Source organism: Protopterus annectens, chromosome 11.part0, assembly GCF_019279795.1.
Source record: "Protopterus annectens isolate FY-2018-M chromosome 11.part0, PAN1.0, whole genome shotgun sequence".
NCBI lineage: Eukaryota > Metazoa > Chordata > Ceratodontiformes > Protopteridae > Protopterus > Protopterus annectens.
In genome coordinates, this window is record NC_056745.1 from 366,351,919 (window position 1) to 366,377,153 (window position 25,235).

A 25,235-nucleotide genomic window follows, 5' to 3' on the forward strand; every position below is an offset into this window, starting at 1 on the left:
AAAAGAAAGAGAACTTGCTTTTGAGCCTCTGCCCACTGATTTGGGGGTAGATCTGGCCAACCGTTTGGGGTTGGTAAGGAGTGGAAGTGGAATCTGTATCCTTGGGAAACTATATTTAAAGCCCATTTGTCCTGGGTAACGAGTTCCCAATTTTTTGCCTGCAGGGCAACCTTTCCTCCTAAAGGAACAGTCAGTTGTGCAGAGCTTGGAAGGCTTAAAGTTAAGTCACTGAGACAGTTTACCATAGGGGGGAATCTTACCACTCCCTGCTTTGGAAGTGGGAGCCCCCTACTGCTTAGTCCTGTGAGTACCTTGGGACTGAAGCCTGGGCATTCTGCCGGCTCTGGGTTTGGACTGAGAAGGCTTGGAAAAGGCAAGGAAAGGGCCAATGCCTACTAAATCTGGGAGGCTGTACTTGCAGGAAATCTATAACAGTTTGCATAGATTTAGCTTTTTCCTCCATCTTTTTAAGTACTGCTTCTGCTTTGTTGCCAAACAGGCAGTCTTGGTTTAAGGGAGTATCCAGCAATTTAACTTTAACATTATCTGGCAAAGATTGCTCCTTAAGCCAAGCATGCCTTCTAAGTAAAGACCCAGTGATTGCAACCCTGCAAGATGCCTCTAGTGAATCAAAACCACATTGCAAAGTATGGTTTCCAACTTGTTCATCAGAATGCATTAAATCCTGTAAATCTTTACTTTCAGCACAGTCAGGAATCAACATCATTTTCTGTTTAAGCAATCCAATAACATGCTGCTGATACTTTAACATATGAAACTGGCAGTTTAAGGCCCTAATGGCCAATGTTGCAGAAGTGTATACCTTCTTACCCCATCTATCCAGTGCCTTGGAATCTCTATCAGAGGGGGTAGGATTTTTGGCAGTAGTAGCCTTAATGCCCTTGGGTCCCTGTGAAATGATCTCAGGATCTGCAGTAGGATTTTTAAAGAGGAACTTTTGAGAGTCAGAAACCCTGTAATACCTATCAGGTTTTCTGGGAGTGGGAGGTAGAGAGTCAGGGGCCAGGCTAGATTCCGAGAAGGCATCATCAACAATGTCCAGTACAGGAGGGATAGCTAAAGGCCTGTGTTGGGGCAGGAATAAGAAATCCCTAAGCCTCTTTTTGGAGTCAGAGTAATCCTAGCTTTCCCAGCAAAAATGCTCCCTAAGAGTATGCAAGGTTTCACCAAAAGAGAAATCCTCTGGGGGAAGCAGAGGGAATGGAGTCCTCTGCATCAAAATCCTCATATATAGATAACGGTAAATCCTGGTTATCAGAGGAAACAGAAATTTCAGAGTCCTGATCTGAAGAATCAGAAGGAAAATCAGTCCTAGGTCTCTTAGAGGGGGGAAGGGTGGCTTCCCCTGATTACAGTAATAAGGTCTTCAGCCATTCTTATCATTTGTTTTTTAGGCACAGGGGCCTGACCATGCGGTCTGGGCATCGGTTTTCTAGGCATGGATCGAGTTTCAGGCCTTGAAGAAGAAGATGGCATCGGTTTAATATGCAAGTCAGTAGGCCTGAATACACCCTCAGAAGCCGGTGCCTGCACAGCGGCTCCGGACCCATCCAAGGTAGAGACATCTGCAGGTTCCACAGTCAAAGAAGCATCTCGCGGCATACCGGACTCCAAATGGGTCTCAGTAGAGGCCTGCGAATCTGAAGTAGCGGGTATCAGTGGCTGCAAAAGCGTCTCACTGAGTACCGGTGAACTGGCGACTAGCTTAGGAGAAGAGTCATCGGCAGCTTTGGACCTATGCGGTCTGTCTCTATCTTTATATTTGCATTTTTTTGGAATGTCGGTAGTCAGGTGGCTTACCGAAGCCATTTCTGGATAACTGAACCGAATACCAAAATATTTAGAAGCATAAATAAATCGACGACGAATAGTTCAAGGTTTGAATAAGGCACAAAACCGACAGTGAGGTACGTCGTGGTCTGGGCCTAAGCAAGGAATGCAGTATGAATGAAAATCTTTATGAGGTATTTGCTTTCCACAAGAAATACAATTGTTAACTTTTACTGACATCGGTATAGAGCAAGAAAAAGGTTCCCCAACGGGGTACTTAGCTTAGTTGAAGACTTCGGTTCTGAAACTCAAAAACGAAAATTTCTGAAGTCGGCTGACCGAAACTTGCGAACTGCTTCTGCTTCGAGCACCACACGGCAAGAAAGACTGATATAATGGCGTCCGCTGCATGCTTTATATCCCCTGACTACCTGACGTCATGGAAGATGAGACAGCAACCAACACAGGACCCAAGACTCTGATAATCAGGCTGACTGAGGGCTACTGCAAGCAGATAACCCAAACGTGATGACTGCAACAGTGAAACATGAAGAACATCAGGGATAAATGCTGCATATTCCCAATGCACAACTGCCCTTAGAATGTTACCACTGAGACCGCCTGGGGGAGTAACAGGCAGGTTATAACTGAAAATCCTCCCTGATGGATGTAGACAGCCAGAGCTCCGGCCCATCCATAAGATCCAATCTGGCCACAAACCCATAAGCTGACAGACTCAGTGATGGACATGGGGGTAACTAGACAGAGGGCCACAGAATGAAGCAGAGGGGAAGAAAAAGCCCCCCCCCCAAAAAAAATAAAATAAAATGCCTACTTATCTTTATGTATAAGGATCTGGACTTGTTGACTGTTTGTGTACTGGAGCAGTGTACATATATATTACATACATGCTACTGGCATATATTTTGCTTTGAACATTGCAAAGTTGCAACATTTTGATATTTCTGGATTTTGCATTCAATATTCTGACTTTCACTTTACCACTACTCAATCAGTTGTGACATACCCGTGCTTCAAAAGCAGGCCTCACATTTACTTTCAAAAAGAATATTCCTCATAGGCTTACAAAACAGCTTTATTAGTAAAATTAAAAGCAATATTATATTGTGCAAAAATACAAGGTAAAATTACTGACATTCAATTATAAATACACAAACGTGAAAAATTAGTAATTCCTATTGAATTCACTGACCCAGCAGTTTTCATGAAAAAAATAACTTCCTAGAAGTGCAACACATATAAATGCATTCTGAAAAAATGCTGTAACCTCAACTTTACATCATCTAAAATACCTTACCAAATCTCTACAGCCGAATTACATTTACAAAGTTAAGGTATTCTGTGGCAATGTGTCCATGGTTTTAAATAAAAATAGGTTTTGTTGTATGGCTTTAATTTAAAAGACTCTTCACTGCATCACTATTCAGGAATGGACAGTGTTCACAGTACAGTTCTAGAATTAGCTGGAAACATGATATTACAGAGTCAAACAGAAATGCCTTGAATTCTCCATCCCATTTATTTGTGTACTGCTGCATCACTCAGTCAGCTTGTCTTATCTGCAGAATAGTCTTTTGCTGATTTTTAAGACATTCCTTCAGCTTGTCTTCAGTCAGTGTTAGTCGGTGTTCCAGCAATGAAACAGTCTGCATAAAGAGAGTTACATGAATACTTCTCTACATGAAATACAAACTATTAACAGCTTTCCATTTGAAAAAGAAAATACTGCTCTCAAAGTGAAAATTACATTTGTATGAATACTCACTGCATTGGCTAGACACATGCATATCATCCCTGCAAGCCCCTTTAAGAGGTTCAGACTTCAACAATGATACATACTCCTTTCTGACTGTCAGGCTGAATTGTAATCTTAGAGTGAATGACAATTGTTAGAAAAATGCATGAAAATAAAAAAAAAATGTAATAATTTATTTTCTTTATATATATCTATAGATATCTTTCTCTCTCCCCCATGTTATTTAACATATGTTAATTTAATAAAATAAAGGTGTTTAGAAGTGCCTGTGGAACGTATGATAACCCAGCTCTTTTCTTAGTAGAATATGCACTTATAATTCCTTGGAAATACCTAACCAAACAGCCACTTCAGTTATTGTAAAATCTACACAACTCGAAATTCAGTTTGAAATGGTGTATTTTCTGGCAGGAGTCCCCTGTTTGAGAACAGCAAACCAAGCAGAAAGCTAAACTGACTTCAAGAAATCCAGAGTTCCAGAAAGAGTTAGATGAATAAGCTATTTCCTAGGATAAAAAAGCATACTAACATTTACGTTACATGAAAAAAATGTAGGCATGCAAGTGCTCAACACTGAAATCTGTGGACAGCAATGCACAGATTCTAAGAACAAAGGTGAACTTCAAAATTAATTGTAATTAAATAAAAGCTTTTTTTTTTTTTTTGCATGGTGACTACTGCTACTGGTATATACCAACTACAAGATCACTGTAGCTCGGAAGTAAGGGGCATACTCTAAGATACAACAATCTCGGAATCAGTATACCAATAAAGATTGCCACACATACAGTGTTTGTTTTCAGTGCCTAACAAAGGTGGTTGTTTGTCTTGCTCCACATAATACCTCTCAAATATCCAGATTTTTGCCTCATATTTTTGGTGTGTTCTTCATAAAATTTGTGGTTTTCTGGAAAATCATTGAGGAATGAATTCACTAAACAATGACATATATTTGAGTTTCAGACTTTGTATCTTTCAGAAAGTACATACCAATACAAAATCTGTAATTCTAGCCAACAAGCTTATAGGAGCAATACTTAAAATCCGTCCCTGTTTTTGAGGCTTTGCCCAGATTTCCTGTGCCTAAAGGTTGACAGGTATGCTTCCCCATCCATTCAATTCTGAGGATAAAGACAAAAAGTGAAACATAAATCTTTTGTCTAAGAGCAAAATCAGATATGATCTTATCTGATCTGGAGACAAAGTTATCCTATCCTTATAAAACAGTGTCAGATGTGTAACTCAACAATACCTGCAAATCTAACAGAAGGGACTGCTACAAGAACAGTCAGCTTCATGGAATATCAGAGGAAGCAAAAATAAACATCAGATTATGTCTTATTTCATTCTTTGGGGAAAAAAACTCACATCTTGGAGGAGAACCTAAACTAATCTTAAGCAAAAAAATTAAGTATGGGAGAAGAAGGCAATGCTTGGTTCCATGACAGGTGCGACGAAAGGAGATACTGCCCAGCTCAGTTAGCTGGAATTTTGTAAATAATTATATGTCTTTGGTGAATAACGAAATGATTTATACAAGATGCTTGTGTTACAAATGTATTAGAAATGTATATTATGTGTATATCAAACTGCTTTGTATAGATGTTTGTGCTGAAAAGGTATTTTCCCAGCAGTCATACTTTAGATATTAATTTGAGAAGTCTCTTAGTGAGACAGAGCATTCTGTATTCTGTCTTGGACCTGACAAGAACCATTCACCACATCCGCCTTGCTCAAATGAAGTAAGTTTCTAGGGAACAGTACAACTCGCTTAGATACAATCAGGAATATACTACATTTTAGTTTAGATGTTTTTCTTTATTTGTGTGAGCCTGTACTGCAATGTTATTTTAAATATTTCCTGTGGTTTTGAACTCTGATGTCAGTGTGAATATATATTTAGTATTGTCTTGTTCTTTTATTATTTATTATTAAATATATTTAAACCTGTCACTGTAGCTGATCTGTGTAGAGATATTTAAGTTTTGAGAGAACTTGCATATTTACTTGGTTACACTAAGCGGACCACTCAATAACCTTGCTCTTGGTCAAACTACCATTTGTATTATTACTAGTAATGTTAATATCAATATTAATAATATTACACAGTAAGACTGGACACCCCTTGTTAAGGGCCCTAAATTATCTGATATGGAATGACTGGTGGCAGTGAAAACTACCTTATAGTCTGGGCAGAAGGGGGCATAGCTAGTAAACCTGTACCAGCCTTTCCCAGGTGTGTGTGTGTAAATCAAACCTCAAAGAGTGTGTGTGTCAGCTACTTGGGCAGGGACACAAAGCACTGGTTGCACAGAGAGGGTGGTGGAGTTCTTGGCTTGGTCACTCAGCTGAGATCTCAACTCTGTAACTGTGACGGGGGGGGGGGTACTTATTGGGGATCTGGAGAAAGAGTGAGCAACCAGCCCCAGACTGACTGTGGTCTCTATGTGCTCTTAAGGAAATCTGCATATCATAAAGAGAGCTGCATCTGGAAATATTGTGTGTGTACCCATTATCCACCCAGTGAACATCCCCCACTGTTGCCAGTGGTGAGGATTGAGGCTTTTTGTTTACTGGTCCAGTGGAGAGTCGTCACAGCAGGCATACCCAAAAGGTGGAACCATGAATGCTAATGACAACATATGAAAATGCAGGTTAATCAATGGGTCAAATAATAAACATATAAAACAAAGTGACCTGAAAAGGAACAAGACTTGTTTTGACATCAAAATTTAAATTTTCATTTTACAAAAAAACAAAAAAAAAAAAACAGGTTTTCCTAAGTAAATCTTCATTTAAAAAAACAGTATTTCCTAGTAGTGGGCCATACTAGCTTCCTGCAAAATTAAAACAACCCAAGTTGAAAACATGTTTCTTGTGCAAATCAAAATCACATCTCCCTCACTATAGGATGAACAGTATGCAGAGATGGGTACAGCACTCTCCTCTCTTGCTGCAGAGGATATTCTTTCTGGAGAGAAAGGCACAGGAAATAAACCATGGTCTCCCAAAGGAAAAGGGAAAACATGGTTACCTTTGTCATTAAGAAGCCCATAAGAATTAGAAGAACTCATTTACTCTTTATTTTAACAAAATTACTATAATGAGAGACAGTGGAGGAATTGGATCAGGAGACTCAACCTCCACCACCATCTTAAAAGGATATTTTTTTGCCAATGTACAGAAACACATTAGACGTGCATTACTTGCAGAAGCAAACAGGTCAAACCCCAGTATGTTTTACAATGGAGAAAAGAAGAAAAAACGCTTCTGCAATAAGCTATCACAAACTCTAGATGCGTAACAGCTAAACTGATCTGCTAGAAGGAAAATATGTGAAAGGGTACCCTTTTAATATGAACATGAACAGGAGTGGTCACAGGAGGACATCACTTTTTTGGTTAGATACAAACATCAGCCTGATAGTTACAGAAACAATGAGGTTACATCCTACTCTGAGGCCATCTACATGAGGTTTGGCAGTGAAGGACAACATACACTGCATTGTTTGTTATTACTTGTAGTAACAGGTGAAGGATACAAACAACAAATGCTCTTGTTGATAGCCAAATCTTCAATAAGTATAAAATACTCTTCCCCTACCAAATACAAAGTGCAATAGAAAGGCATACAAGTGTGGCAAATCTTCACTAAGTATAAAATACTCTTCCCCCTACCAAATACAAAGTGCAATAGAAAGGCATACAAGTGTGGCTTACAAGAACTAAGTGTTAAACTTAAATTAACAACCTAACACACCCCAACACAGTTGGGGTCAGAAAACCCTACATACAGTAAACATGCACCACATTGGTTCCTTGGAATTACCACGAGTAAGGAGGGATGGAGTTCTACTGCAGCAATAATAATTTATTAATTTATAATTATATACACTTAAAACTTTACTACATTCATCTTAATGTTCACAACTTCAAGGTATGCATAACAAGAATAGGAGGTCAGCACACAGTGTAAGTCTCTGACCCTAGACATGGCTGCAAAGTTATTCCATGACCTGTAACAATGCAGTGGAAATCTCCCTACTTCCAGACTGGGATTTCAGTTAATAAGGCTTGAAGAAATGGACAATGAGTCCAAGTAGCATCATCACATATAATGTGAGCGGGTCTATATCACTTCAACGAAACGGCAGAAGTTGGAACACCATATGTTTGAACCTCTAACCTCAAAGTGCAAAACCATCGAAGGCTTAGAACAGCGATTTTTTTCCCATATTCTAAAGCACATCTTAAGTAACAAATCTTTGGAGATGGATACAGCTTCCTTACCATAGACAAAAGCTAAATTACACAATTTTGAAGCAAAAATTGTGTTGTTTTTGCATTTTATTTTGTTGGAAAGAATGCTCCCCTGTAATATTTCTCAAACCTGAAAATCCCTGCCATGACATTATGAAAGAGTGAAACCACAATGCCTCGCTATCTAAACTAATGCATAAACTACAGTATTTCAATGTTAAATGCATCAGTAGTTTGTTTCTTCCTAGAAAGGCAAGTTGTCAACTAGTTCTTGCAGATGGACCACCTTACAATGTATATGAACACGAGACTCAACGAAAACACAATATAAATAAGACTCATCTCCTCTAAAGTGGTAAATTATTTTAATTACACGCAATGCTTTGTAGTTGGTTGTAAATCTTTGTTCAGTACCTACCATTACATCATTGTGTGGGTGCAGTTATGAAGAAAAACAGTGAAACTAAAAAGTCAAACAGCACACTATAATCTCTATTGTTGCAAAATCACTAGCAACTTTATCATTAGGGGCACAACTGGAAAAGAAATGCACTGTAAAAGAAAGATGATTCCAAACATGACCAATACACTAAGTGAGACAGTAGTTTCTTTGCTAAGGAAATCTGATGGCTTGGTAAGTAAATTGCTTGGAGCTGTAAGCTGTGGTTAGATGCCAGTCCCAGATTTTCAGGGTCATCTGCTCAGTGGGGTAAATGATCCCCTTTTGTTTTTGAAAAACATAAATTTTATCTGGCAAATCACAATTTGGAATGCCTCTGGTTTCAGCACTGCCTGAAAAGCCAACATGGCATATGCTTCTTCTTCTAGTCTAAAACTGCTGAAAGAGTGTTTCCCAAACATAATCTGAGACAACTGTTACCAGTCTCTTCCCTAATGGAACAAGAGGAAACTCCAGAATCCTGCAAATTCTGTGATACCACCATTCACTGTATTAAGAGTTGCTCGTTTTGGTCCCAAACATTACTCAAGTACCATGAGACCTTCCTAATTGACACTTCTTATCAAAGGTTTAGAAGAAGAACCCTGAGGAAAAGCCCTGCCTGGAAGTGGCACGCTTTGGAGACAAATAAAAAAGTAATTCATAAACTATATTGTGCCATGAAACAAAGACTCTACAGCTTTTGGTATCTATGGCCCCTAATAATAACTTCTGCAGAGCACGGTTTAGTCCCTAGAAATCTGCAGTTATATTAGTGTTCTTCCACTAAAGACGCATGTAACAAACAATAATCCAGACAAGTCTACGTATGGAACTCTCTTAGTCTAAGGTGCAATAAATCTGCAGCCATGCCCTTGGTGAAGACTGGGCATAGCAGGAAGGTCAAAGACAAACAAGTGAACTAGTAGTGGAGGTTGTCCTAATTTAAGCTGATAAACTGTATCAGCAGTAGGAGCATCAGCTTTTTTTACTGACACATATTTTCCTCACAGCTGGGAAGCTGAAGATGGACGCCCCTCTGGTTCTCATTTTTATGAAACCAGAAACAACATACATTTGGGGGGGGGGACCCTAACACTACAGCTTTAGCCATCAGCTGCTAGGTGCTTCTCCTATTTCTCCAGTCTGCACACCTGATAATATCATATAAGAGGGGCCACCAGCCCCTGTGATGGCATGGGAGGGCGGAAGGGAAAAGTGCAGAGTGCAACTGTGGAATGCAAAGAGAATCTTTGCTACCTGCAGCATCCTATGCGTTACTTGTGCTAGTTTTTTTATATGCCTTAACTAACCATCTAAGTGGTTGTACAATGGTGCCATAAGGAAGCCATTATACCCACACCATGGCATGCCCCTCACTGACTGTCTACCTAACTCATAAACCACCTTCTCATGAAGGCTTTGGTATAACCACTAGGCCTTGTGATTAATGCATGCCCCCACTGCCTCCCCACGACTGGCAAGACAACACTGGCCCTTCACTCCTACCCATGTTGCTCAGCTACTACTATGTCTGAATCGTTAACAGATCTCAGCTTATCTCAGTTATAGGGCTTCACACCTCTATGTCAAAGAGTTGGGTTAACCAGAAACCATCTTGAGTAATACCCTTTTTCCTGTCTAGGGGTAAAGTTATCTTGGATTGCTTTGCAGTTTGACATTTGCTTTATAATGGGCAACCTATGATGCATATGGACTTCTAGTGTACGTTATTAACCCTTATATTGCTCAATGGATTGTTAACAGTCTGATGGCATACACACACAGACAGTTGAAGAGACTTTCTCATCTACTAGTCTCTAGTGGAGTCCCTCTTCTCTCTGGCATGTAAAGACAGATGGCAAAGGTTTGTGGCTGACCAAGTTTATGAATGACTGTAAATTTACAGCCATCGAGTCCTCACAGAGTTTTATAACTTCCAAGAAGGGCTACAGAATATCAGCACCTGGTGGTTTGATCATGGCTTGGAAGACCTCAACATTTCCTCAACAAAAAGATCTTAGTTACCCTTAACTCTGATAGACACTGTTTCTTTCCCATCAGTACTGGGTGATGTGGCTGAGTTTTACTTTAGCCGTAAGCTTAGTAGGAACCTAAGAAATAATTTCTCTCTGGATTTCTGTCCTTCTTGCTGTCTAATATGACCTTTTGCTCTATACAGGATTTCCGCTTCTTCCGATACTGCCTACATTACCTGCACTGTTTGTGCTTGGTCTGTCAGCTACAAAAGGGACAAGTTTTGCATGGTTAATTCCTAGACTATCTAAGAGTGGAGGGAAGTATGAATTAATTGATAGATTGTCCCATTTTCTCCCTTCTCTTCCATCTTCCTGAAGATCTTATTAGATGGTATCCCCAAATAAACTGGGTTCATTTGACATTCTGACCCCATGTGCAAAAATGGGAAAAAGGGGTTATGGATGGATTTAGCAGTCATTAAGCAAATGGATTTTGATATCTGCAGAATACGTCTGTATATGCAGCCAGACATGTTTTCTAACCACAGATCCTGTAGCAACAGCTATAAAGCAAGCATTTGAAGTGTTTCAACTAAGTCAATCATGTGTCTACCAAACTTTTCTTTAATCTAAGACAGTTTAATAAATTCCTCTTTCAAGAAAAAAATAGCAATTCTTCTACTTGTCTTTGGACATCTCTCTGGTATTGCATAGTCTATATTTGTGTGATGAGGCCTACATTCTCATGGTAGCCAATGTGTACCTCTTCTTCTTACCAAACACAGCCAGAATTCTGCTTTCCCCATAATCTTGGCAGCGTACTAAAGGCCTCACACTATTTTGAGCACCCCTGTCAGCCTCCATGGAATTTTCAGCTGAGTCTGCTGTTTTTTTTGTTTTGTTTTGTTTTGTTTTTTAATTCCCCTCTGCTTGTTGACCTTCAAGCCAGTCACTGCAACTATATGCATTTGTCCAGTAACTGGTGAGGGCCTTGTGTGTAATCTCCCTGCATGTAGTGGGAACTGACTGTAGCCCAGCCATTAAGGGGTTTTCACTTTGTGATCCAGCCTTCTCCTGTGCAAGCCTCAAGCCAAGGAGAGGTCATTCACCTTTGAGATAGCACTGCATCTGAAATACTGCCCTCCTTCAGTAAGTGAGCTTATTACCTATTATTACCTATTTTTGTATTGGACTACTTGATCTGTGCTGTGGATTGCTTTTACAAGATTTGATAACTGCCTGTTTTTACCAATAAATTGTTTGTGTGGGACTTTGGTCTTGGACTGGACATTCTGGGCAAACAGTCAGATTTCAGGAGTGGTTTACATGTTTTGTGGTGTTTCTTTCACTCCTGTAGGCTCGTTTTTTCAATAGTGGACTCAGAACTGCCAACAGCCATCTGATAATGCAAGTCAGTTTGCAGTGAACAGAATGTGAAAAAAGATCACCTAGAAAAGACTGACAAAGACACATGGAAAGGGGCAAGCTATAAAAAACTCTCCTTTGAATAAGTTGAGAAAATTTCAAAGGTGAGCTAGCCAAAAACTTCTCCTAATTTTGAAATCCCTACAGTTAATTGGCAGAAGGCTGCAAGCAGCACAGCAAAGCAGGTTGAATGATGAAATGAAGGTTACATTTCAGAGCAAGAAATCTGGGCAAAGCCATAAATAATGGGGGGACAACAGGCCCAAAATAGGGACACTTTTTAAATATATTGCTCTTTCAAAATTTGTAAGTTGATAGAGTGACATGTTTTGAATTAGTATGATTTTTTTGAAGGATATGAAGTCTATAATTCAAATGTCTGCAATTATTTTCTGATTTCAGTCCTCAATGATTTGACAATCATTTGTCAGAAAATCACAATTTTATGAGAAACAGACCAAAAATATAAGTCAAAAATCTGGACATTCTGCGAAAAACTGGACATTTGAGAGGTATGAATGAAACAGGATGGAATGGATGATATACAGTTCTCTTATTGTTACTGGAGATTATACCCAAGCAGGTGCAACTTCTAAAGGGACTCTCACAGTACAAAGTTAAACATTAGTCAATTAGCTCTGTGAGCTCCAGGAGGGCGATAGGGTGCTTCCACAACTCTCCTAAGACTCTGCATAATAAAAGATCATCATCATCAGTCCCATCTTTTCTACATGGGGTCAGGGTATCGTGTTAACTGTTGCCAACTCTCTCAATTCAGTCACACTTCCTGCCTTCTTCAACACTCAAGCCTGACTGTCACAGATCTTCTTTCACACAATCCAGCCACCTCTTTGCTGGATGTCCTCGCTTCCTCTTACCTTCTTCCTGTCTTTCCCAAAATCTTCCTCAACAGATTGTCTTCTGCTTTTCTGCACGTGTCCAAAACACTGTGATCTGTTCTCTTTAATCTTTTCTGCAATTACAGCTACTTTGGCTTCTAATCTTAAGTCCTCATTTCTTCGCCTGTCCCACAGTGTGCATTCTACCCTTCCCAGGCACTTAATTTCCATCACCTCTAGCTTCCTCAACTGTTCTGCCTTTACTGCCCAGGTTTCTGTACCATACAGTAGTACTAGTCACACCACTGTCTCTGTTGGAAATACTCCTTCCATCTGCCTTTAATGTCCTATGGACTGGTGAGCAGGTTGTTGCGAGGGGTGCCTTACTATCTTCATCATTCTTTTTTTGCCTTGCAACCTGATATAATTTCTTTGTGCCATTTACAGAGTCATTTTCCAGAAGTTGGTAGAGTGCCTCCGATGCCCTATTATTTGCTATTGCAACTTCTTTCTTACCTTCTTGTTAGCCAACCAGTAGTCCCTTCTGTATATCCCACTACTTCCTGCACTCCTCCTTTTTATTTGATGACTTCCTTCAATCCTTCTTTATTTTTGATAAAACATTACATCTATATGGCAGTTTCAGTGGAATCTATACAATGCAGTGATATACTTGATAAGTATATATAAACAGCAAAAAAACTGTTTTTCTTCAGAAATACTGATTTATTACATGGGTACAAACCAAGCAGAAAAATGTCTTTTACCAGGAATATATTAAAGGGTATGTTATCAAAAGTTTAACAGTTAAACTGAACTATTTACAGTTTGTTGATATAGCTAATAGACATTTGATGGAAACCAGTATTTTTGGGAATATGTCAGTACCTAAAGACTGACCACAGGAGCAATACTAGACAAGCAATATTGGGGTCCATAATAATCCTAACCATACACACCTTTGCACTGACACACTTAAAGGTTCTTGCCATCTGTTTCAAGTACTTAATAGTGGTTGCCTCCCAAACTGAACAAGGTTTTAAATTTGTATCTAACCATTCAATCATCAAGACTAACATTAAAGGCAGCCAAAGTAGTACTTTGACCTGCAGTGGTAATAACTTATTTCATAGGCTAGGAATACATTGAGTTAGGAACCTATCCCTGCCCATAAATCTTGTTTATTTGTTGGTCTAGATTTAATTCTCTAGCGAAAGTACTTGTTCAGCCACTGGTTTTGAGAAGTAACAGGAAGTCATACAGGACTGAGCTTTTCATGGCTTGAAATGTGACACAAATCACCTCAAAGTAACCATTAGGTTACTGAATATAAGAAGAGTCATGGTAATCAATCAGGATAGTTGACGGATTTAAGGCCTTTAATTTAATGGTTAGAAATCTTTGGGACCTGTCTAGTGGAGTGATATGCTTAGATTTGCACATACTACAGAAGGAAATTTATCTGAACACTGATCTGATAACAGTACAGTGATAGGATGAATTCTTTGGATCTTGAAGACATTCCTTTGGAAATTAATTGGGCCAGTTGAAAAGATTTCCTGATTACGGTAAAAAAAAAAAAAACATGATCGAATGAGAGACAGTAATCCACATAAGTACACAGGTCCCTTATGACAGTATCTGTCTGAAGAGTAACATTTACATGAAGTTGTAGCAGCTTTTTGGTGAATGCTAGCATGCTGCACTTATTTTTGAATTTAGTTTGAGATTATTCTCAGTCCAAAAGGTACATGCACATTTCAGCCCTTACTGGTATCAGTGGACAGGTGGAAAACAGTGCCCTGTTTGCAGTCATCAGTAAACTTGGTCAAAAACATTTTTGGAATATTAGCTTGGATGTCTACAAAATAAATACCAAATGAGGAAGGGCTCAGCACTGACCTCTATGGTACCTCACCTCACTAGCTGCAATTTTACAGAGCTTGGGTACCAACTTCAAATATGTCATGTTATGAAATTAATGATAAAAAATGTTAATAGCAACGTATTCAAATCATGTCACCAGACTGTGCTTTTAAATAGGATATGTATGTTTAAGCCAGACAAAGGAATTATAATTAAGCACATTTTCCAAAGAAATGGGAGATCTAGCGAATATTTCTGACACCTGGTAAAGAAGGGAGTGAGCTGCCTTTCTTCCTTCAGTCATCAACAATCACCAACAGATAATGTTACAGGCAAGGGTTTGCCTTCCAAGCTGAGTGAGTTTACCAAGTTCTGTGTTTATGTAAACAATCTGTAGTGTGCGAAGCAGTCGATTACATTCCAAAATAGGGAAATAGACTTTTTAAATGCTTCTCTATCACGAGACATGATCTGAACAGTACTTGGGTGGCGTGTGTAACAAATGTTACACACACACACACACACACACACATACATACATACACACACCCTAAGCACTGCTACATCTAAATCTCACACTAAAAAGAGGCAGCTTTTTGTATGACTGCTGGTCTGCAGCTCCCCCCACACCCCATTAAAAAGGGAAAAAAAAAGAAAGATAAAAATGTTTTTGAAATTCAGAAAGTTAGTCTGACTTTCTGTTTAACTTCTGCTTCTCAAAACTCCGCTCATGCATGTGGAGTTGTGAGAAAGGTTTATAATGTTTAAAAAAAGAAGAGAGAAAGAGAGGGAGAGAGAAATGGCTTAGTCCACTCACTGGTCTGTTTTGAAAACAGCTCAGTTTCACACTTACTCCACCAATCTGTGGAACTCCTTCATGCTTTTGTTGAGGACATTGGAAGTTGTCAACAAGGATCTCTCCAGGCTGTAGTATATAAAGTAGCAAACAACACTGCCAATTGGCTCAGGCTGTATCATATGACAGCTCAGACTTAAAATAAAGGAAATGACTGTGTGAGTATAGACTGAGCATGGGAATAAGTTTTTTCTTTATTTTATTTATCTTTTAAGTACAGAATTTTTTTGTTTGTTTTTTACAGGCAGTATGCCTGCTACTGCCAGTATATAACAGAAGGTAAGAAATACTTTGTGTGTGTGTGTGTGTGTGTAACGGGGATGCTCAACTGTTTCTGATTTTGCAGAATTCCGATTTTTTGCCACACATATCAGTCTGAATATGGTTTATTGTCCACCCTTATCTGAGCTTTCTCACAGATTCATAAGATAAGAGGTTAAGTGGCAACTGGGGGAAATGCAGTGAGTTGCATACTGTTTTCTGACAACAGTGAGCTGACAAAATGAGCAGAACCATGGGAGCATTTGAATTCCCTGATAAAATTATAAGGTTGATTAGGAGGATATATGAGGGATTGGAGGCAGAATTAAAGTGTGTGGGGTCCTCTCTGATAACTTCTTCATGAACAGAGGAGCCAGGCAGGGGTGCCCTCGTTCCCCTTTTTTATCTGCAGTATATTTAGTACCGCTGGGTAAAGAAAATAAGGGACTCAGAAATTCAAGGATATAACTGGTATGATGGTCAAGAAAAGCTGGCTGTATTTGCAGAAGATATTACTTTATACCTGACAAAACCAGAAAGGAACATTACAGTTCGTATATCTTTTTGGGATACAAAATTAATGAAGCTACAACAAAGGCAATAGAGGTAAATTATCACCTACACACAGATTTGGTCAGCAATATCCATTATTTATGGGAACAGGATAAAATGAAGTATTTAGGAGTATGGATTAAAAATTATTCCGGTGTGGCAGCTAAGGATATGTGGGAAGAGACTAAACAAAAGATAACACCAAAACTAAGAAACTGGAAGCTCTATTACATGGATATGGCTAGTAACAAGCAAGCAGTTAAAAATGTTTTTAGTCCCTTTAGTCTTAAATGCAAGTCATGCATATTTTTTATCAAACAGAGGAGAAGTTGTTGATAGCAATTAAGAGCTGAAGGATTTTATCTAGGAGGGGGATGACGGCAAGAGTCAACTGGGATAAACTGATTCTTCCAATACAACAAGGTAGATTGGGATTACTCGACTGGAAGGGGTATTTCTGAGCTACACAGTTAAGGCTGCTATACATAGCACAATCAGAAACCTAGAATTCAAAGTGGAAATGGATGATGATGAAACAGGGAGGAAGCTCAAGAACCAAGAAGAGTGGGATTTTGGATGCAGATCTTTCAGAACAACAATAATCATACAGAATATTATATTCATAAAGTAGCAGAAAGTATTCTAACAACTAAGCCAGCACATGAATGGAGGAAGGAGATTCTGCTAATAGGGATGAGTGCAATTAGTGATTCAGACATTAGGCAAGAAGGGGCTGGGATTTATTGGAGAAAACTGGCAAAGGAACCCAAGTATTGGGAACAAATAACTAGACAGGGAAAGGTAACAGAATGGGAAGACACCAAGAATTGATTTGGATTGCAGGTTGGAAATTGCCTTCCCTGACAATGATTTATATCAGAGTATAGGCAAACAGAAAGAAACAGGGGAGGGTCCTAAACAAAGGAATAGAAGCTGCCCTTAAAAAGGAATAATTAATACAGCAAATAAAATATTGCACAATAACGGTAAGAATTAATCAAAGAAGGTTAGAAAGAATTGGGAAAAGAGATTGGATAAGCAATTCACAAAGAAACATTGAGGAGATATATGTATGTCACCCAAATAAGCAACAAACTTTAGAAGATTTAAGATTTTTAGCTTGGAAATGTTTACATAGATATTTTTATAACCCAAGTAGACTCCGGAGAATTTTTCCTCAGGTAAAAAGCAAATGTTGGAGGTGTGATGGGGAAGAAAGAAGTAAATGGAAATATATTTTCTGGGAGTATAATGAGTTGGCAGACTTTGAGGATTCCCTGCAGACAACTCTGTCAGAGATACTGGGTTGGCAAATTGGTGTAACTAGGGAAATTACTTTTCTGAGCTATGACAAAGAATCAGAATTGCCTAGACATAGTAAGGCCTTGCTGAGTCTAATTATGGTGGATGCCAAAAAAGCAATTACTAGAAAATGGGAATCAAAGTCTAAACTGTACTAGAAGTAGTGAATATAGCAACAGAGATAAAACAACTGGAATTGAGATCTTTAGAAAAGGGTAGGAGCAAATTACATAGGAAAAATGGGAATTGTGTGAACAATACATACAGGGGAGGAATGAGGAGGGACTTGAATGATCTATGTAATCTTTAACTGACAATGACTGGGTGGATAATAAGAGATGTACAATATTTGCAACTAGGATTATGACCATATGGTTTGTGGTGTAAGATGGATGCAGCTGGGTTATGTCAATTTGGTTTGTTTTAATTTATATAAATGTATGACTGCCTATATCATAAGTAATAACTTAATAAAGATGTTTCTTATTAAAAAAAAGAATAGGTAGTGAGATCTTTAGAAACGGGTTGGAATAAATTACATTAAAAATGGAAATGGTGGGAACAATACATGCAGAAAAATGTTTTAGAGGAAGAATAAAGTTTAAGAGAAAGCAGAACCTGAACAAATTATGCAATGTTGTTTTGATTATATGATATATAACAATATATGTATGTATAATATTTGTAAATGTGAACTTGTTAATATGGTTGATTGCTTTTTTATAAATGTAAGTTTGCCTATGTCACAAGTAATAATTGAACAAAAGTGTTAAAAAACAGTGAGCTGGCAAAAAAAATTCCTGCATGGCAATTATGTATATAAGTATATTCATTCATTTAACTGTAATCAAAGAAAGAAACATCTAAAAAGTAAAGTCGTATAAATGGCTTTAATCCACAGTCAAATCTGCGTGTGCATGTGTCTGTGTTGGGGGGGGCACAGATTTATTTACATATTTATTCCTTCTTGTTGACCACTCTCAACTGTTTTTGATGAATGTTGTTGATTTTATTACAACATACTTTTGCTCCTTTGTAAAGTTTGTGTTCTGTCTAGAAAATCAATAAGGGCTGCAGTGGTGACTAAACAATGAATGACAGACATCTGAATTTCAGACTTAGCAGCCTTCAAAAAAGCATGCTAATAAAAACTCTTGTTATTTTACAAAGTTTCTAAGTACACAAAGGCAACAGCTGACTCTGATGTTTGGTCCTTTGTCCACCATTATTTATTTAGCATTCTTCATGAGTTATAAGAAGGTGATATGCAAGCGATGGGGGTGTTCAGTCAAGTTGCCCTGTGTTCTGACAGCAGTGAACTGAGGTAATGATAAAATCCTGTATGGCAGTTACGTACTTATTCATTCAACTACAATCAATCATATTAGGTGTGTGGTCACAGTCACACAAGTGGCTCTAACTGATGGTCATATCTGTGGTGGGGGTGTGTGTATGTATAAACAAAAACTTCAGCAGCAAAAATAAAAATTCAAAACCCACAAAGAAAAACGAAACTGATATTTCATCATGGCCTCCATTAATTCATTAAATCCTTGAGGTATATCATGGGTGGACTCATTAAGCAAATGTTGGCTATCCATGCCTTGTTCTGTATCGTGGTTATTGTTGTTCATAACACTGAAATTTTAAGTCGGAAGAATACTCGTGCACAAAAAACCGACAAACTGCAAACGAAGAAACTATTAAATGTACAAACAAAAACTTCAGAAGCAAAAATGAAAATTCAAAAACCACAAAGATAAACAAAACTGATATTTCATTATGGCCTCCATTAATTTGTTAAATCCTTGAGGTACATCATGTGCGGACTCATTAAGCAAAGGTTGGCTATGTATGTATGTATGTATATATATATATATATATATATATATATATATATATATATATATATATATATATATATGTATATATATATATATATATATATATATATATATATATATATATTATATATATGTATATATATATATATATATATATATATATATATATATATTTATTACACATGGGGGGTTAAAATAAAGTTTGTTGAGTTGTTTTTGTGTGTATGTGTGTGAGAGAGAGATAGTTGAAAAAAAATTACTTTGGCCAGTTATTATTATTATATTATATTCTGATATCTGAAGTATATTTAGTCAATAAAGTTAGCTTTAATTGATGGGTACAGGAGATCTCTGTGGATAAAAGTGATTGACACTTTCATCATTTGTTCAAAATAAGCAGTTATTCTGGCTTTGCATAAATAGTGTGCCTATTTTTTTTCACTTCTATCACAGCTGAACATCGGCACTGCACTCAATAAGTGGTAGTCAGGGCAGGATGTGTGAGTTGGTAACTGATCTTTGGCAAAATGTCACATCAAGGACTGCTGACATCCAACAACACTTGCCTCTCACATAGAGTTTTTGACTGTTCATTCCTTCTGTGTAGACAACATGTAATCCTTCTCGCTATACAGATTTTATCAATGCACTTTGTTGTTTGTTCCCCACATGCGCAGCTGATTAATATATGTGTCTGGTAATTTGTTCTTTTACTTTACATTCCAGTCTAATACACAAGTAGTACACAAAAGATAAATGCGTCTTTTTTGGGGGGGGGGAATGGGAAGGCAGGCATTATTCCCAGAGAGGATTTAAGTATCCTTGCATTTATATTCTCAGTTTACTGGAGAACTACTATTTTCTTAGCTTTGAACATTAAGCTTCAGACACAACTTATTTTTCCTTGAAGAAAAAAAAAAGACATTTCCTTAGTCATGTTTTTTTTGTTCAAGCAACCATCATTAAATCAAAAATTTGTAAAAAGCTCAAAGATGCGCCTCAGGGTATTCTATCTCTATAACTTCTGGAAGCCCAGCAGCCCCTAGACCCTCAGCTTAATTGAGTTCCTTCCTTCAGCCTTAAATTATTCTAGTTTCTTGGCCAGTTACAGAGTGCTACAAGCACAGAAAACCTAAATGCAAGAAAGAAGTTATCTATAGGGATGATGTGGCGCTAGGATGAGGGAAAGTGTAAGTGTGTGTGTGGGGGGGGGGGAGGCACCGCAGAAGTGTAGGGAAGACTAGTCAGTAACAGGGGGGTCCATGGAGTCCTTTGTCTAAGGCTCCATTTTACCGAAGGCTGGCATTGTTAATTATGGCTAAACATCTAAGCTGTACATTGTCAGTAAAGTGGATAAAATGAGTAGGTATAAAGTGAGGCAGTCTGTGGAGGCCAGTGGATGACAGCGAATAACCCTCATCTGTTTGATCACAGGCACCGGTTACTGACCTGCTGTAATAGAGCCCCACTCCACTGCATCTGACCCCACACATTCAGTTGCTTCTGAAGTCCTCCCCCTTTGCTTTGAAGTCACCAGCCACCATTGGCACTGAGGACTATCAATGGACAATGCTGACCAGCAAAGATCTGAGGCAGAAAGTAAAACTCTTTCTGCCTGCTGACTTACCTTTCCACTATCCCAACGTTTGTCTCGTATTTGTGCTAAGTGCCCAATATTATTTTATTTTCCAGTAAATTACAGATTACAGTCAGTCAAAACTGCCAGCATCAGAGTTTTGCATATCTTATTTTTTTGTATATCTTGTTGCTCAGAAAATGACATATGGATACAAAACCTATTACTCTGATAACATTTTATGTGAATAAGAAAAATATTCAAAAACTGTCACTAATTTCTATCCTCTGTCATCTTCAAATAAGGTGAGAAGTATGCTGCTGTCTGACAGAGCTGATCAAGCACTCTACTGTTTTTCAAAGCTGGTAAAACAATTCACACTTTTTTCTGCAACTATTAATACATTGGACAGATAAAGCTTCATGTACTACAACGAATTCTGACTGGGTCTCCAATCATAACCCTTTATTACGTGCTCTTGAAATGGAAATAATTTTGAAATGATACATCTCTCAAGCTGTGCTCTCATGGTGAATTTCAAGGCATCCATATCTTGAAGACATGATGTCATTATGATCAGAGACCCAATCATAATTATCCACGTTTATTGCTCTATTTCATGGAACTAAGTACTGTTAGGTCGGTGTCTTACTGCAACCTTTAAAAAATGTTTAGGAATACAAACTTACAAACAAATTTGCATTTGTTGTATGCACTAGACAGACTGCTACAGACGAAATTTATTACAGATGGTGGAGTATTATAACATGGAATGTTAAAGGGTTGATTAGTCCAGATAAAAGAAACAATGTATTCAGCTACTTGTGGAAGCTAAAAGTCATGGGTTGTGGCTTTATAAGATGCTCAAATGGATGAAAAGTAATGCAATGCATTTATAAAAAGTTAAAAGCCACAAGGGGACTAGTGTCAACATTTCATGGACAAAACAAGGGGTTGTTATATACTACTGGTCATTACGCAATGCCCTCTGACTATGGAAAACATAAACATGGATGCTTAGAGCCATGCTGGGATGAAGGGCTTGACTGTTGCAAAGTATGTACTTACCCCAGAGTATGACACAAAGACCTTCTAAGAAATAAAGAGGGACATTATTACTTTTCAAGAAAGAATAACTCTGTTTAGGGAACTGGAATATTATAACAAGTACTGCAGAAGTCAGTGATAGTCCCTAGACCTATCAAGTGCCATATTTGGGGGGGATATGCAAATAATGTCAAAGTGATGGGTTTGGTTGCAATCCCCAATATCCAAACTGAGCCATCCCAATACACATTTTATTCAGTTAGGCACAAATCAAGAATGACAGCAGAAAAGGTTTATGATGCCACTGAAAATATTTACATGACTAAGACGCATTAAATACTAGTTTCAGTGCATGTGTACATTGAGAATACTATTATTCTCTTGTTTGGAGAAACACTACATTTTCCGCATGTTATTGTGATGCCCCTGCACTGGCCCAGTAATCAAGGAGCCTCAGTCCTCACCACTAACACCAGTGAGGGATGTGGGAGGATGACAAGTACACACACAGTAAAGTACAATATCCCTTAAGAGCACAGAGAGATCACAGTCAGTCTAGGGCTACTTTCTCTCCCTCTCTCTCGCTCTCCAGATCCTCAACAAGACTCCCCACTGGCACAGCTACAGGATTAAGATCTCAGCCGAGGTCAAGCCAAAACCTCCAGCACCCTCTCTGTCAAACCAGTGCATTGTGTCCCTGACCAAGTAGCTGACACACACACACTTTGAGATTTGATTTATATACAAACACACACACTCCTGGGGAAGGCTGGCACAGGTTCACTAGCTATGCCCCCTTCTGCCCAGACTATAAAGGTAATATCAGCTGCCACCAACCACTCTTTATCAGCTACTATATGGCCCTTCCCAAAGGGTGACCAATTCCACTGTGCAATGTTACTATTATCCAAATTGTAAGTGTGACCAAAACTTTTAAGGCTATTTAGGAGTGTCCTCTACAGTGTCACCAAATACATATGCAAGTACTCTAACAGCTTAAATATCTCTAAACAAACCAGCCACAATTAAAAGGTTTAAATATATTTAATAATAAATAATGAAAGTTCAAGAGAATACTCAATACCTCAACACAGTGACAACAGAGTTCAGAATCACAGGAAATATTTTAAAACATCATTGCAGTACAGTCTCACATAAATACAGAAAACATCTAAACTAATCTTGCTATAGTCACATCTATTTCTAAGAGAAATCACTGTAATCTAGTACTTATTATTAGCAAGGCAGAAGTGCTGGTGTGGGGATGTTTTTAGATCCAAGACAAGATACAAAATGCCCAGACCTTCTCTGAGAGATAGTTCTTAAATTAATAATGCACATTACTGCTGGGTTATAGCTGGATGACATTATTTGACACCTCTGTGTCAAAAATACTTACCTCTTAGAATTTTTGCCTGGAACTGAAAGTCATAAAACAGTTAAATACCCTTATCTTTGAAACCTGCAATTATTTATGTTTCCAAACAATAAAATGAATTTCTAGCTGCAGATATTCTGTCTCTGCATTAGCTAACTTTCTAGCACAGTTGTAAACAATTTCAACTTATTTTCTCAGAGTTTTGCAAGTTAACACTGTATGTTCCAACTTCTACCATGAAAATATACATTTGCACAGGCGTATAGGGTACACACATTTCTGCTCTTTTCCAACAGGGTACACTGTGGTTACATTTGTAAGACAAGCATACAAATCATATTACTATTCACAAACAAAACAGAATTATTTACAAAATTCCAGCCAGCTGGGCTGGCACCCTTCACAGTTATCTTAAGCAAAAAGTGTCTGTGGTCTGATATAAACAATTAAAAGATACTTGATTCAGGATTGGATCAACAATGTCTGGAGACTGACTGGGATGTATTTAAGAAAAAAAAGAAGATTTGAAATAAAAAGGCATACTAGCATGTTAATAAAGGAGCATTCAGATAGTCTGAGAAAAAAATATAAAAGAGTGCTCTGTTAATGGAGTTATAAAATAAGTATTATGACAGTGATATGACAATGTGGGGAAAGTTAGAAAAGTGAAGCAAGAAGAAGAAAAGTTGTTAGATAAAAATAAACAGGAATTACTGAAGAATCATTACTTTCATAATTCAGTAGGGCAATGGAAAGCATTAGTGGTTAGCATGAGAAAAAAGTTGCAACAAATTACTGCAAGACTAACTAGACGAGGAAATAAATGATTTTATTAGGGGACTGGTAATGATTACCAAGACATTTCATCAATATTACCAAAAGTTATATCATATCCAGGACAAGAATAAATATAAGAGGAAGTTTACAGATTATTTGAAAGGTGTACACTTGCCTAAATGTAGTAGGGAAGAAACAATGGCAGCGATGGCCAACATAAATTAGAAAATACTAGAATGCATTTTGATGGGTTATGCAAGAGACAGAACAACAGGCACTACTAGTATTTAAGCAGAAATTTGGGCACTGCATGAAGAGTTATGGACAACTTTAGTGAAAGTAAGAAAGCAAATGAGAAAAATAAAGATTTGAGTGTACAGGGTGCTTACCCCAAAGCTCCCTGACCCCCTTACTTAATGTAGCCATCTTTAATTTTACACAACTTCAGAATAAGTTAACACTTCTTGTTGAAATGGTCTGCAATTAAGCAAGACTCACTTATCCCAGTTACCTAGCTTACCTCCATTTTTCCCATCACCCCTTCTCTAGCTGTACAATAACCTCCTGACTAACTCAGTGGACTCTCTCTTTACCATACATTTTGATAATCTGGCTCTTATATCTAAAACTCTTTCTGTGAAGGTATACTTTCATATCCATGGAACAGCTGGCCTCTAAAACCTGCTAACAGTACCCATTCCCCTCTGACCTTCCAGTTCAGAGTGACCCCTTCACACCATCATGACATAATTCTGAGCAACTGTATCATGTGTCTCTCTCTCTCTTTTCTGGTCCCTAGAGAGAAGAGCTCCAGCTCCTCTGGTTTTGGTTCCTGCCCCATTTCCCTCTGTCCTATACAACTTTTGGTGGCTTTTCTCTGGACTCCCTTTGAGTATCCTGATTCCTTCATCTCCAGCTACACAAACTAAACACTGGCCTGCTTCCTTGCTTCTACAGTTCACCTCCTTGAGGATATATCCCACCATTCCATCAAATACTGCCACAGCTCTCTCCCTCTTCTCTTGGCAGTCCAATCCAGGGGGATAACACTCGTATCCATTTACTACTCTGCCAGCCACAATTAATTCTAACACCTCCAGCTGACACAGCACACCAGGCCAAACTACAGTACATGCACCCGGAGGTGAACCTCAAATGACATTCTTCTGCCTATGTGGTTAAACTTTCAAAGTACTTCTTAGACTCCTCTTTTATCCTCCACAACTGTACATACTGTACAGTTTTGTACCTACCATAAATGTAGATG

General features: G+C 38.2%; 1 protein-coding gene across 1 annotated transcript in view; it reads right to left on the bottom strand.

Moving 5' to 3' along the window:
* Nucleotides 1-2,869: 2,869 nt before the first annotated feature.
* Nucleotides 2,870-25,235, bottom strand: part of POC1B (POC1 centriolar protein B) — a 944,738-nt gene continuing 922,372 nt past the window's right edge. Inside the window, exon 13 of the mRNA XM_044087861.1 lies at nt 2,870-3,458. Coding sequence (XP_043943796.1) covers nt 3,354-3,458 — 105 coding nt within the window. The 3' untranslated portion in view covers nt 2,870-3,353. The remainder of the gene's footprint in view (nt 3,459-25,235) is intronic.